Raw genomic sequence first — 14,810 nt, forward strand, 5'->3', positions numbered from 1 at the left:
CCTAGTAGCCGCAGGTACCACAATAAGCTGGTTCAGGTGAAACGCTGACACCACCTTAGGGAGAAACTGGGGACGAGTCCGCAGCTCTGCCCTGTCCGAATGGACAATCAGATATGGGCTTTTGTGAGACAAAGCCGCCAATTCTGACACTCGCCTGGCCGAGGCCAGGGCCAATATCATGGTCACTTTCCATGTGAGATATTTCAAATCCAATGTGATTTGAGGAATCCCAGAACTACGTTGAGATCCCACAGTGCCACTGGAGGCACAAAAGGGGGTTGTATATGCAGTACTCCCTTGACAAACTTCTGGACCTCAGGAACTGAAGCCAATTCTTTCTGGAAGAAAATCGACAGGGCCGAAATTTGAACCTTAATGGACCCCAATCTGAGGCCCATAGACACTCCTGTTTGCAGGAAATGCAGGAATCGACCGAGTTGAAATTTCTTCGTGGGGCCTTCCTGGCCTCACACCACGCAACATATTTTCGCCACATGTGGTGATAATGTTGTGCGGTCACCTCCTTCCTGGCTTTGACCAGGGTAGGAATGACCTCTTCCGGAATGCCTTTTTCCCTTAGGATCCGGCGTTCAACCGCCATGCCGTCAAACGCAGCCGCGGTAAGTCTTGGAACAGACATGGTACTTGCTGAAGCAAGTCCCTTCTTAGCGGCAGAGGCCATGAGTCCTCTGTGAGCATCTCTTGAAGTTCCGGGTACCAAGTCCTTCTTGGCCAATCCGGAGCCACGAGTATAGTTCTTACTCCTCTACGTCTTATAATTCTCAGTACCTTAGGTATGAGAAGCAGAGGAGGGAACACATACACCGACTGGTACACCCACGGTGTTACCAGAACGTCCACAGCTATTGCCTGAGGGTCTCTTGACCTGGCGCAATACCTGTCCAGTTTTTTGTTCAGGCGGGACGCCATCATGTCCACCTTTGGTCTTTCCCAACGGTTCACAATCATGTGGAAGACTTCCCGATGAAGTCCCCACTCTCCCGGGTGGAGGTCGTGCTGAGGAAGTCTGCTTCCCAGTTGTCCACTCCCGGAATGAACACTGCTGACAGTGCTATCACATGATTTTCCGCCCAGCGAAGAATCCTTGCAGTTTCTGCCATTGCCCTCCTGCTTCTTGTGCCGCCCTGTCTGTTTACGTGGGCGACTGCCGTGATGTTGTCCCACTGGATCAATACCGGCTGACCTTGAAGCAGAGGTCTTGCTAAGCTTAGAGCATTGTAAATTGCTCTTAGCTCCAGTATATTTATGTGGAGAGAAGTCTCCAGACTTGATCACACTCCCTGGAAATTTTTTCCTTGTGTGACTGCTCCCCAGCCTTTCAGGCTGGCATCCGTGGTCACCAGGACCCAGTCCTGAATGCCGAATCTGTGGCCCTTTAGTAGATGAGCACTCTGCAGCCACCACAGAAGAGACACCCTTGTCCTTGGAGACAGGGTTATCCGCTGATGCATCTGAAGATGCGATCCGGACCATTTTTTCCAGCAGATCCCACTGAAAAGTTCTTGCGTGAAATCTGCCGAATGGAATCGCTTCGTAAGAAGCCACCATTTTTCCCAGGACCCTTGTGCAATGATGCACTGACACTTTTCCTGGTTTTAGGAGGTTCCTGACTAGCTCGGATAACTCCCTGGCTTTCTCCTCCGGGAGAAACACCTTTTTCTGGACTGTGTCCAGAATCATCCCTAGGAACAGCAGACGTGTCGTCGGAGACAGCTGCGATTTTGGAATATTTAGAATCCACCCGTGCTGTCGTAGAACTACTTGAGATAGTGCTACTCCGACCTCCAACTGTTCTCTGGACCTTGCCCTTATCAGGAGATCGTCCAAGTAAGGGATAATTAAGACGCCTTTTCTTTGAAGAAGAATCATCATTTCGGCCATTACCTTGGTAAAGACCCGGGGTGCCGTGGACAATCCAAACGGCAGCGTCTGAAACTGATAGTGACAGTTTTGTACCACGAACCTGAGGTACCCTTGGTGAGAAGGGCAAATTGGGACATGGAGGTAAGCATCCTTGATGTCCAGGGACACCATATAGTCCCCTTCTTCCTGGTTCGCTATCACTGCTCTGAGTGACTCCATCTTGATTTGAACCTTTGTATGTAAGTGTTCAAATATTTCAGATTTAGAATAGGTCTCACCGAGCCGTCTGGCTTCAGTACCACAATATAGTGTGGAATAATACCCCTTTCCTTGTTGTAGGAGGGGTACTTTGATTATCACCTGCTGGGAATACAGCTTGTGAATTGTTTCCAATACTGCCTCCCTGTCGGAGGGAGACGTTGGTAAAGCAGACTTCAGGAACCTGCGAGGGGGAGACGTCTCGAATTTCCAATCTGTACCCCTGGGATACTACTTGTAGGATCCAGGGGTCCACTTGCGAGTGAGCCCACTGCGCGCTGAAACTCTTGAGACGATCCCCCACCGCACCTGAGTCCGCTTGTACGGCCCCAGCGTCATGCTGAGGACTTGGCAAAAGCGGTGGAGGGCTTCTGTTCCTGGGAATGGGCTGCCTGCTGCAGTCTTCTTCCCTTTCCTCTATCCCTGGGCAGATATGACTGGCCTTTTGCCTGCTTGCCCTTATGGGGACGAAAGGACTGAGGCTGAAAAGACGGTGTCTTTTTCTGCTGAGATGTGACTTGGGGTAAAAAAGGTGGATTTTCCAGCAGTTGCCGTGGCCACCAGGTCCGATGGACCGACCCCAAATAACTCCTCCCCTTTATACGGCAATACTTCCATGTGCCGTTTGGAATCTGCATCACCTGACCACTGTCGTGTCCATAAACATGCTCTATAGTCAATAAAATACTGTCCCTGTCAAGGGTATCAATATTTTCAGTCAGGGAATCCGACCAAGCCACCCCAGCGCTGCACATCCAGGCTGAGGCGATCGCTGGTCGCAGTATAACACCAGTATGTGTGTATATACTTTTTAGGATATTTTCCAGCCTCCTATCAGCTGGCTCCTTGAGGGCGGCCGTATCTGGAGACGGTAACGCCACTTGTTTTGATAAGCGTGTGAGCGCCTTATCCACCCTAAGGGGTGTTTCCCAACGCGCCCTAACTTCTGGCGGGAAAGGGTATAACGCCAATAATTTTCTATCGGGGGAAACCCACGCATCATCACACACTTCATTTAATTTATCTGATTCAGGAAAAACTACAGGTAGTTTTTTCACACCCCACATAATACCCTCTTTTGTGGTACTTGTAGTATCAGAAATATGTAACACCTCCTTCATTGCCCTTAACATGTAACGTGTGGCCCAAATGGAAAATACGTTTGTTTCTTCACCGTCGACACTGGAGTCAGTGTCCGTGTCTGTGTCGACCGACTGAGGTAAATGGGCGTTTTAAAGCCCCTGACGGTGTTTGAGACGCCTGGACAGGTACTAATTGGTTTGCCGGCCGTCTCATGTCGTCAACCGTGCAGCGTGTTAACATTATCACGTAATTCCCTAAATAAGCCATCCATTCCGGTGTCGACTCCCTAGAGAGTGACATCACCATTACAGGCAATTGCTCCGCCTCCTCACCAACATCGTCCTCATACATGTCGACACACACGTACCGACACACAGCACACACACAGGGAATGCTCTGATAGAGGACAGGACCCCACTAGCCCTTTGGGGAGACAGAGGGAGAGTTTGCCAGCACACACCAAAACGCTATATTATACAGGGACAACCTTATATAAGTGTTTTCCCTTATAGCATCTTAATATATAATAATATCGCCAAATAAGTGCCCCCCCTCTCTGTTTTAACCCTGTTTCTGTAGTGCAGTGCAGGGGAGAGCCTGGGAGCCTTCCTAGCAGCGGAGCTGTGTAGGAAAATGGCGCTGTGTGCTGAGGAGAATAGGCCCCGCCCCCTTTTCGACTGGCTTCTTCTCCCGTTTTTCTGACAACCTGGCAGGGGTTAAATACATCCATATAGCCCCAGGGGCTATATGTGATGTATTTTTAGCCAGCATAGGTACTTTCATTGCTGCCCAGGGCGCCCCCCCAAGCGCCCTGCACCCTCAGTGACCGTTGGTGTGAAGTGTGCTGAGAGCAATGGCGCACAGCTGCAGTGCTGTGCGCTAGCTCATGAAGACTGAGAAGTCTTCAGCCGCCGATTTCTGGACCTCTTCTCTCTTCAGCATCTGCAAGGGGGTCGGCGGCGCGGCTCCGGTGACCCATCCAGGCTGTACCTGTGATCGTCCCTCTGGAGCTAGTGTCCAGTAGCCTAGGAAGCCAATCCATCCTGCACGCAGGTGAGTTCACGTCTTCTCCCCTAAGTCCCTCGTTGCAGTGAGCCTGTTGCCAGCAGGACTCACTGAAAATAAAAAACCTAACAAAACTTTTACTCTAAGCAGCTCTTTAGGAGAGCCACCTAGATTGCACCCTTCTCGGCCGGGCACAAAAATCTAACTGAGGCTTGGAGGAGGGTCATAGGGGGAGGAGCCAGTGCACACCACCTGATCCTAAAGCTTTTACTTTTGTGCCCTGTCTCCTGCGGAGCCGCTATTCACCATGGACCTGACGGAGTCCCCAGCATCCACTTAGGACGTCAGAGAAAATAGTCTATTGCAGGGCTCAACAAATCCCAGGGGCCAGGTAGCCATGGCCCTAGATTTTGCTGCCTGGCTACCAGATTATGCAGGGAGGGAAGAAGCCGATCCTCTTCAACCCCAGCAGGAATTCATGGGCATGCCTGAATTGTGGCAGCCATTTCATGCACAGGACTGCATGTGCTAAGTGTCCTTCCAAGCCTGCGCTGACTGCTTGTCTATCTGTCCTGGCCCTGCACTGTCTGCTGTCTCAAAATGCCGGCTGCATAGAACTCTCCGATAAGAGGGTCTATGCGTGGTCAGGGATTGCGGCTTTGGAAGGGGTAGTGATGTGGGATTGTTTGCTGCGGAGGGCTGGTTTGCCTGGGGGCCCCGTTGGTTGTGTGGTTGTGGTACTGGTTTGCCTGGGGGAGGCGGGGGGCTGCTCAGTAATGTGGCTGTGTGGTGGGGAAGGGGGGCGCAGTTAATTTATTTTTTGTGGGGGTGGGAGAACGACAATGGTGGTCTGGCTCTTACACTTTCATACTGGCTCCTAGATTTTAGAAAAATTTGTCAAGCCCCGGTCTATTGTATTTTGAGGTACAGCTATGTCTGGATTGTGATTTTTAACTGTGTTTGTAAAAAAAAAAAAATATATATATATATATAAGAATTTACTCACCGGTAATTCTATTTCTCGTAGTCCGTAGTGGATGCTGGGACTCCGTAAGGACCATGGTGAATAGCGGCTCCGCAGGAGACTGGGCACAACTAAAAGAAAGCTTTAGACTACTGGTGTGCACTGGCTCCTCCCACTATGACCCTCCTCCAGACTTCAGTTAGGATACTGTGCCCGGAAGAGCTGACACAATAAGGAAGGATTTTGAATCCCGGGTAAGACTCATACCAGCCACACCAATCACACCGTATAACTCGTGATACAATACCCAGTTAACAGTATGATAACAACTGAGCCTCTCAACAGATGGCTCAACAATAACCCTTTAGTTAAACAATAACTATATACAAGTATTGCAGACAATCCGCACTTGGGATGGGCGCCCAGCATCCACTACGGACTACGAGAAATAGAATTACCGGTGAGTAAATTCTTATTTTCTCTGACGTCCTAAGTGGATGCTGGGACTCTGTAAGGACCATGGGGATTATACCAAAGCTCCCAAACGGGCGGGAGAGTGCGGATGACTCTGCAGCACCGAATGGGCAAACTCTAGGTCTTCCTCAGCCAGGGTGTCAAACTTGTAGAATTTAGCAAATGTGTTTGACCCCGACCAAGTAGCTGCTCGGCAAAGTTGTAGAGCAGAGACCCCTCGGGCAGCCGCCCAAGAAGAGCCCACCTTCCTCGTGGAATGGGCTTTTACTGATTTAGGATGCGGCAGTCCAGCCGCAGAATGTGCAAGCTGAATCGTACTACAGATCCAGCGAGCAATAGTCTGCTATGAAGCAGGTGCACCCAACTTGTTGGGCGCATACAGGATAAATAGCGAGTCAGTCTTTCTGACTCCAGCTGTCCTGGAAACATAAATTTTCAGGGCCCTGACTACGTCCAACAACTTGGAAGCCTCCAAGTCTTTAGTAGCCGCAGGCACCAGGATAGGTTGGTTCAGATGAAAGGCTGATACCACCTTAGGGAGAAATTGGGGACAAGTCCTCAATTCTGCCCTATCCATATGGAAAATCAGATAAGGGCTTTTACATGACAAAGCCGCCAATTCTGATACACGCCTGGCCAAAGCCAAGGCCAACAACATGACCACTTTCCACGTGAGATATTTCAATTCCACGGTCTGAAGTGGCTCAAACCAATGTGACTTTAGGAAATCAAACACCACGTTGAGATCCCAAGGTGCCACTGGAGGCACAAAAGGGGGCTGAATATGCAGCACTCCCTTAACAAAAGTTTGAACTTCAGGTAGTGAAGCCAGTTCTCTCTGGAAGAAAATCGATAGAGCCGAAATCTGGACCTTAATGGAACCCAATTTTAGGCCCATAGTCACCCCTGACTGTAGAAAGTGCAGGAAACGGCCCAGCTGAAATTCTTCCGTTGGGGCCTTCCTGGCCTCACACCACGCAACATATTTACGCCATATGCGGTGATAATGGTTTGCCGTTACTTCTTTCCTAGCTTTAATCAGCGTAGGAATGACTTCCTCCGGAATGCCCTTTTCCTTCAGGATCCGGTGTTCAACCGCCATGCCGTCAAACGCAGCCGCGGTAAGTCTTGGAACAGACAGGGCCCCTGCTGCAGCAGGTCCTGTCTGAGCGGCAGAGGCCAAGGGTCCTCTGAGATCATTTCTTGAAGTTCCGGGTACCAAGCTCTTCTTGGCCAATCCGGAACAATGAGTATAGTTCTTACTCCACTTCTCCTTATTATCCTCAGTACCTTTGGTATGAGAGGAAGAGGAGGGAACACATAAACCGACCGGTACACCCACGGTGTCACTAGAGCGTCCACAGCTATCGCCTGCAGGTCTCTTGACCTGGCGCAATACCTTTCTAGCTTTTTGTTGAGGCGGAACGCCATCATGTCCACCTGTGGCCTTTCCCAACGGTTTACAATCGTTTGGAAGACTTCTGGATGAAGTCCCCACTCTCCCGGGTGGAGGTCGTGCCTGCTGAGGAAGTCTGCTTCCCAGTTGTCCACTCCCGGAATGAACACTGCTGACAGTGCTAACACGTGATTTTCCGCCCATCGGAGAATCCTTGTGGCTTCTGCCATCGCCGTCCTGCTTCTCGTGCCGCCCTGTCGGTTTACATGGGCGACCGCCGTGATGTTGTCTGACTGGATCAGTACCGGCTGGTTTTGAAGCAGGGGTTTTGCCTGACTTAGGGCATTGTAAATGGCCCTTAGTTCCAGAATATTTATGTGCAGGGAAGTCTCCTGACTTGACCATAGTCCTTGGAAGTTTCTTCCCTGTGTGACTGCCCCCCAGCCTCGAAGGCTGGCATCCGTGGTCACCAGGACCCAGTCCTGTATGCCGAATCTGCGGCCCTCTTGAAGATGAGCACTCTGCAGCCACCATAGCAGAGACACCCTTGTCCTTGGAGACAGGGTTATCAGCCGATGCATCTGAAGATGCGATCCGGACCACTTGTCCAACAGGTCCCACTGAAAGGTTCTTGCATGGAACCTGCCGAATGGAATTGCTTCATAGGAAGTTACCATCTTTCCCAGGATCCGCGTGCAGTGATGCACCGACACCTGTTTTGGTTTTAGGAGGCCTCTGACTAGAGATGACAGCTCCTTGGCCTTCTCCTCCGGGAGAAACACTTTTTTCTGTTCTGTGTCCAGAACCATTCCCAGGAACAGTAGACGTGTCGTAGGGACCAGCTGTGACTTTGGAATATTTAGAATCCAGCCGTGCTGTTGTAGCACCTCCCGAGATAGTGCTACCCCGACCAACAACTGCTCCCTGGACCTCGCCTTTATCAGGAGATCGTCCAAGTACGGGATAATTAAAACTCCCTTCTTTCGAAGGAGTATCATCATTTCGGCCATTACCTTGGTAAAGACCCTCGGAGCCGTGGATAGACCGAACGGCAACGTCTGGAATTGGTAATGACAATCCTGTACCACAAATCTGAGGTACTCCTGGTGAGGATGGTAAATGGGGACATGCAGGTAAGCATCCTTGATGTCCAGTGATACCATGTAATCCCCCTCGTCCAGGCTTGCAATAACCGCCCTGAGCGATTCCATCTTGAACTTGAATTTTTTTATATATGTGTTCAAGGATTTCAAATTTAAAATGGGTCTCACCAAACCGTCCGGTTTCGGTACCACAAACATTGTGGAATAGTAACCCCGTCCTTGTTGAAGTAGGGGCACCTTTACTATCACCTGTTGTGAATACAGCTTGTGAATTGCCTGTAACACTGCCTCCCTGCCTGAGGGAGTGGTTGGTAAGGCAGATTTGAGGAAACGGCGGGGGGGAGACGTCTCGAATTCCAGCTTGTACCCCTGAGATACTACTTGAAAGATCCAGGGACCCACCCATGAGCGAGCCCACTGATTGCTGAAATATTTGAGACGGGCCCCCACCGTACCTGGCTCCGCCTCTGGAGCCCCAGCGTCATGCTGTGGACTTAGAGGAAGCGGGGGAGGACTTTTGCTCCTGGGAACTGGCTGTATGCTGCAGCTTTTTCCCTCTACCTCTGCCTCTGGGCAGAAAGGACGCGCCCTTAACCCGCTTGCCCCTATTGGGCCGAAAGGACTGTACCTGATAATACAGTGCTTTCTTTGGCTGTGAGGGAACATGGGGTAAAAATGTAGACTTCCCAGCTGTTGCTGTGGAAACGAGGTCCGAGAGACCATCCCCGAACAACTCCTCACCCTTATAAAGGCAGAACTTCCATGTGCCTTTTAGAATCTGCATCTCCTGTCCACTGCCGAGTCCATAACCCTCTCCTGGCAGAAATGGACATTGCACTAATTTTAGATGCCAGCCGGCAAATATCCCTCTGTGCATCCCTCATGTATAAAAGTGCGTCTTTAATATGCTCTACGGTTAGCAATATAGTGTCCCTGTCTAGGGTATCAATATTTTCAGACAGGGAATCTGACCACGCAGCTGCAGCACTGCACATCCATGCTGAAGCAATAGCTGGTCTCAGTATAACACCTGTGTGTGTATATATAGACTTCAGGATAGCCTCCTGCTTTCTATCAGCAGATTCCTTCAGTGCGGCCGTATCCGGAGACGGTAGTGCCACCTTCTTTGACAAGCGTGTGAGTGCTTTATCCACCCTAGGGGATGTTTCCCAACGTGACCTATCCTCTGGCGGGAAAGGGTACGCCATTAGTAACCTCTTAGAAATTACCAGTTTCTTATCAGGGGAAGCCCACGCTTCTTCACACACTTCATTTAACTCCTCAGATGGAGGAAAAGCTACTGGTAGTTTTTTCTCTCCAAACATAATACCCTTTTTTGTGGTACCGGGGGTAACATCAGAAATGTGCAACACATTTTTCATTGCCTCAATCATGTAACGTGTGGCCCTACTGGAAGTTACATTAGTCTCATCGTCGTCGACACTGGAGTCAGTATCCGTGTCGACATCTGTGTCTGCCATCTGAGGTAGCGGGCGTTTTAGAGCCCCTGATGGCTTTTGAGACGAATGGGCAGGCACAGGCTGAGAAGCCGGCTGTCCCACATTTGGTATGTCGTCAAACCTTTTATGCAAGGAGTCGACACTGTCGCGTAATTCCTTCCACAGCACCATCCACTCAGGTGTCGACCCCGCAGGGGGTGACATCACATTTATCGGCATCTGCTCCGCCTCCACATAAGCCTCCTCATCAAACATGTCGACACAGCCGTACCGACCCACCGCATACACACAGGGAATGCTCTGACAGAGGACAGGACCCCACAAAGCCCTTTGGGGAGACAGAGAGAGAGTATGCCAGCACACACCAGAGCGCTATATAACACAGGGATCCCACTATAAATAAGTGTTTTCCCTTATAGCTGCTTATTTTATATATACTGCGCCTAAATTTAGTGCCCCCCCCTCTCTTTTTTACCCTTATGTAGCTTGACAACTGCAGGGGAGAGCCAGGGAGCGTCCTTCCAGCGGAGCTGTGAGGGGAAAATGGCACCAGTGTGCTGAGGGAGATGGCCCCGCCCCTTTTCCGGCTGACTTCTCCCGCTTTTTCTGGAATTCTGGCAGGGGTATTTTTACACCTATATAGCCTTCCTGACTATATATGGTGTAGATTTGCCAGCCAAGGTGTCTTATATTGCCCTCAGGGCGCCCCCCCCCCCCCAGCGCCCTGCACCCATCAGTGACCGGAGTGTGAGGTGTGCATGAGGAGCAATGGCGCACAGCTGCAGTGCTGTGCGCTACCTTGTTGAAGACAGAAGTCTTCTGCCGCCGATTTTCAGGAACACTTCTTGCTTCTGGCTCTGTAAGGGGGACGGCGGCGCGGCTCCGGGACGGAACAGCGAGGTCGGGTCCTGTGGTCGATCCCTCTGGAGCTAATGGTGTCCAGTAGCCGAAGAAGCCCAAGCTACCACCAGTTAAGTAGGTTCGCTTCTTCTCCCCTTAGTCCCTCGTTGCAGTGAGTCTGTTGCCAGCAGATCTCACTGTAAGATAAAAAACCTAAAATATACTTTCTTTCTAGGAGCTCATGAGAGCCCCTAGTGTGCATCCAGCTCAGCCGGGCACAAGATTCTAACTGAAGTCTGGAGGAGGGTCATAGTGGGAGGAGCCAGTGCACACCAGTAGTCTAAAGGTTGGTTCTATATCGGAGTGGCTGAAGGGACCTTGTGACGTATTGAGGGGAGGAGCTACGTCACCAGGGGGAGGAGCTACGGGCGAACAGGGTACCCGAAAAGTACCCTCGCGGGCTCGCTTCGCTCGCCACGCTTCGGGCACAGTGGCTCGCTTCGCTCACCACCTAATTACTAAAGGTAATAGTTGGTGGCGTGGATAGTAGAGGAACTATCCCGCTGGTCTAGCTCCTCCCCCTTGCGTCGTAACTCCTCCCCCTTACGGAAAAGGTCCCTTAGCCCACTTGATTCTAGCATCTACCGTAGTCTAAAGCTTTCTTTTAGTTGTGCCCAGTCTCCTGCGGAGCCGCTATTCCCCATGGTCCTTACGGAGTCCCAGCATCCACTTAGGACGTCAGAGAAAAAAAAGTGAAGAACAAAACACTTGCAACTCCTATCTGCAAGTTTAAAACCCCTGTCCCATCATTATAACACCCAACATACATGCCCCACATCATCTAGCACATTTTTCTGCTCTTTAAAGAAAGACATGTTGGTATACATTGGGAGGGGTGTCCCAGGGGTGCGGCTCTGCATCCTGGCAATTTCCCTACTTTCACCTACTGAAAGCTGCGCTAACTCCCACTGAAAGTAGTTTTAACTAGTTGCAGATTATTAATGCTGCAGCCAAGAGTTTTATCCACACAGTTAATTCAATCTGCCCACAAATGTTGATATTACAGTGCATCAGTTTATATCATGAACTGATGTTATGAGAAGCCTTACCTCCAGAATTATAATTACTTGTGCAGCGTCATATTAAAAGGAGGTGGATGAAATTGTAAAACATACTGCATACACAAGGCAACCCAGAACTATCATATAATTACATATGTACTGGGAAAAACAGTATTTAAACAACTGCCTCTTGAACAAACAACCTCTTGGTATACAATGGTATTGGTAAACAGAGGAGAAATGCAGGATTTATTTACAGCACAAATGAAAAAAATAGTAATAAAAGGTTTTTAATATATTATTTCATAAATTTTTTTTAACATTTTTAAAAAACCCTAGGAGTGCCTATAAACCCCCCAACCCCGCCAATAGGTCCCACTGAATTAGCCCCTTCCGCAAGTGTTAATTAATTCTCCAGTGGGATTACTCCCCCTTAATGTAAACAGATTCCACCCAGAGGCATCATCTGATCTCTGCTGTATTAGAGCACTACATCAGTGATAGAAGGGGGGCACATGTGATCTTCTCTGAAACCGCTGGGGGGCGGAGGAGCAGACAAGAGCCCAGCCGGCTGCAGTAGCACCCCATGCAACTGCGTCAGGTAAATGGTTAAAGGTACATAGCAAATTGTACATTTCAGTTCACACAATGGAAGACCATACTCCAAAGGGGGACTATACATGGGTTGGGGTTGGGTGACCGGTGGTGGGGGTCCTGGCGGTCAGCATACCGACCACAGAATGCCAGCAGGGAAGGGGGGGGGGGGGGGGGTGAGCGAAACAAAACCCTTGTGTGCTCGCTGCATTCGCCACAGGTTCTGTTCCTACTCTATGGGTGTCATGGACACCCATGTGTGGGAATAGCCCCTGTTAGTCGGCATGCCGACTGTAGGGCTTTTGATCGCTCGGGGTCCCGGCATCGGCATGGTGACCACCGGGATCCCGAGCGCTGGTCGCATGACCAACTCTCCTATACATACTTGCCAGCAGATTCTATATCTATGCATGAGTACCACAACAGTTGCTTGGAAATCAGCCCTATGGTGGACAACTCTACCATACTGCTGCTTGTCAGTTTCCTTAACATACCTGACAAGGTTGATAGTCATCACAACTAAAATGTAATTATAGGTACTGACCTGCAGAGGTATAAACCATACGAGGCTTCGGAAATATGGATCACCCATGTAACCCAATACCTGAAACAATAAAAGGTGTTTATTTTTGGCTGAAAGTTTGGATTTTATCAACCTTACTATTAGCATTAGCTACTGCACATTGGCAATGTATAACTTATTTGTGCCAACTCAATCAGGATTACACCCTAAGCAAACGTTCTTTCACTGTTCAAAGCACATGGGTTTGTTAGTGACAAAAAGGATAGCTCCTGCTGATCTTTGTTTCTGCGTTCCTATCGGATTTGTCAGAAGGGAGCAAAGATCAGTTGTAAGGACATATACACTATAACTTGGCTCCACTGCTGAAACCACACCTGCTTAGCTTGTCAAACAATAGGTACAGGTGGGCAAAATCAAATTCCACTATACTATACATGTTTGGAGGATCATCTATTCTTGCTTTGAAGCAATTCATAGCATTATGCGTAACATTAATCTAAGGAGGTAATATAAGGGGTAGATGTATTTTTCATATACCTATAGTATACAGTCAAAACTCTGGCACAAAAGTTAGTATAACAGGAAAGGTTCTGCCTCACCCCAGCACACACCAAAACTGCACACGTTATCTCATTCGCAACCTCCCAATCCTGTTGAAGTCATCTGAAGAGAGTACACACTGAGCTTAAAAATGCTCAGAGTATATAGGAGCACACGGAGCTGATAATTAGCAGTTATCAGATCTGCAGAAATCATCTGCTAATGTGTACTCAGCATGAGAAGCTTTCAGCAACTTCTCCACTTTATCTCTCTCCAAGACAGGATACACCTTCTCCACAGCTTCGTATTGCTATTATTACATGGCTAGAATCCAGGCAATAGCCATATACTGTATATGAAATCCCCTTCTGGAAGTAAAACATACTATTCCCAACATTAACTCTCAGGATAAGTTCTACAAAAGAAAAAGTTCAGACTTATTAATGGTTTTTGGTTGGGCCCTTACACTGTTTAACCTGTAGAGAGCAGCCATCTCGTTATCTATTTCTGTAATATTATTTATTAACAGTTTCTTATATAGCGCAGCAAATCCTGTTGCACTTTACAATTGTAACATAGTGTATCTCTGTAACCAGTGATTAGGGACAGGTGCATTTCTAGAAACCACCTATAGAATTCTCTCTTAGAAACTGTATTTTACTTCTGAACGCACAATCTGCTATCTATTAAAAACGCAAATAAAAGGGACACCTGGAACTCACCCACGATACATGACATTGTAGTAATTCTTCACCAGGTACTCAGCAAGTGACCCTAGAGGCCCCAGCTGTTCATAAGGGACTTGTGTCGGCCAGAAAACGGTCCACTGAAAATGAAAAATATATGAATGGAAAAAGCTGGAGTGTTTAAAATAACCAAATTCCATTTATTGTACTATATATTATTACAAATCACCTCTTTACAGTACAGTACATTATTAAATATGCTAAATGATAAAATAGCAGTAGGTTTGTTTGTAAAATGGGAAGTATGGGAACTCATTTCTGGGTCTGGGTTATACATCTACAGTTCCAGGTAATGCAAACCATGGCATGGTGAAACGTGTATAAATAAATACATTTTATTTATATCTATTTATTTATGTAGGACGCCAAGGAGGCATATACGTCCTGCTGACATCCGCAGCTATTCTGCACCCAGCAGCTCAATGCACCGACCAGCCATCGCCAAACCTTACAGTGAAGAAGCTCAAGAAGATTACGATGACTGCCATCCAGAAGAGGTTGGCTCTCTGAAAGTACGAGGCACTGCCGGCCGATGCCATGATGATGATGATGCTGCTGCTGCTGCTGCTGCTGCTGCTGAGGGTCCACACACACTGACACACCGGCCACTCGCTGTCGTATCACGTGATCTATAACCCTCCTCCGTTCGGTAGGCACATAGCCCCACCCCCTCCTCATTACCTACTCAGCCGGCAGCCAATACAGCTCCCGTACAGTAAGCATTCCAGCTCCGCCCCCTATCCTCGTCCCAGGTGACGCCGCCAGCCACTAGCCACAGCAGTGTGTGTGTCTCGCAGAGGCAGCAGAGCTGACTCTTCACATCAGTGTTGGGACGGGGGATGCAGCGCTGGGCTCTATTGTTACACACTAGTCAACTGT

General features: G+C 48.9%; 1 protein-coding gene across 2 annotated transcripts in view; it reads right to left on the reverse strand.

Moving 5' to 3' along the window:
* The window catches only part of TMEM254 (transmembrane protein 254), a 52,384-nt gene extending 37,816 nt beyond the window's left edge, over nt 1-14,568 (reverse strand). Inside the window, exons 1-3 of one of the 2 annotated variants that reach the window (XM_063958735.1) lie at nt 14,384-14,558; nt 13,908-14,011; nt 12,667-12,726 (exon numbers count right to left, since the gene is read on the reverse strand). In XM_063958735.1, coding sequence (XP_063814805.1) covers nt 12,667-12,726; nt 13,908-14,011; nt 14,384-14,470 — 251 coding nt within the window. In that variant the 5' untranslated portion in view covers nt 14,471-14,558. Of the gene's footprint in view, nt 1-12,666; nt 12,727-13,907; nt 14,012-14,383 lie in introns of both variants that reach the window. The other variant, XM_063958736.1, reaches the window with a different exon arrangement.
* Between the last annotated feature and the right edge of the window lie 242 nt (nt 14,569-14,810).

Source organism: Pseudophryne corroboree, chromosome 3 (genome assembly GCF_028390025.1).
Source record: "Pseudophryne corroboree isolate aPseCor3 chromosome 3, aPseCor3.hap2, whole genome shotgun sequence".
Lineage (NCBI taxonomy): Eukaryota > Metazoa > Chordata > Amphibia > Anura > Myobatrachidae > Pseudophryne > Pseudophryne corroboree.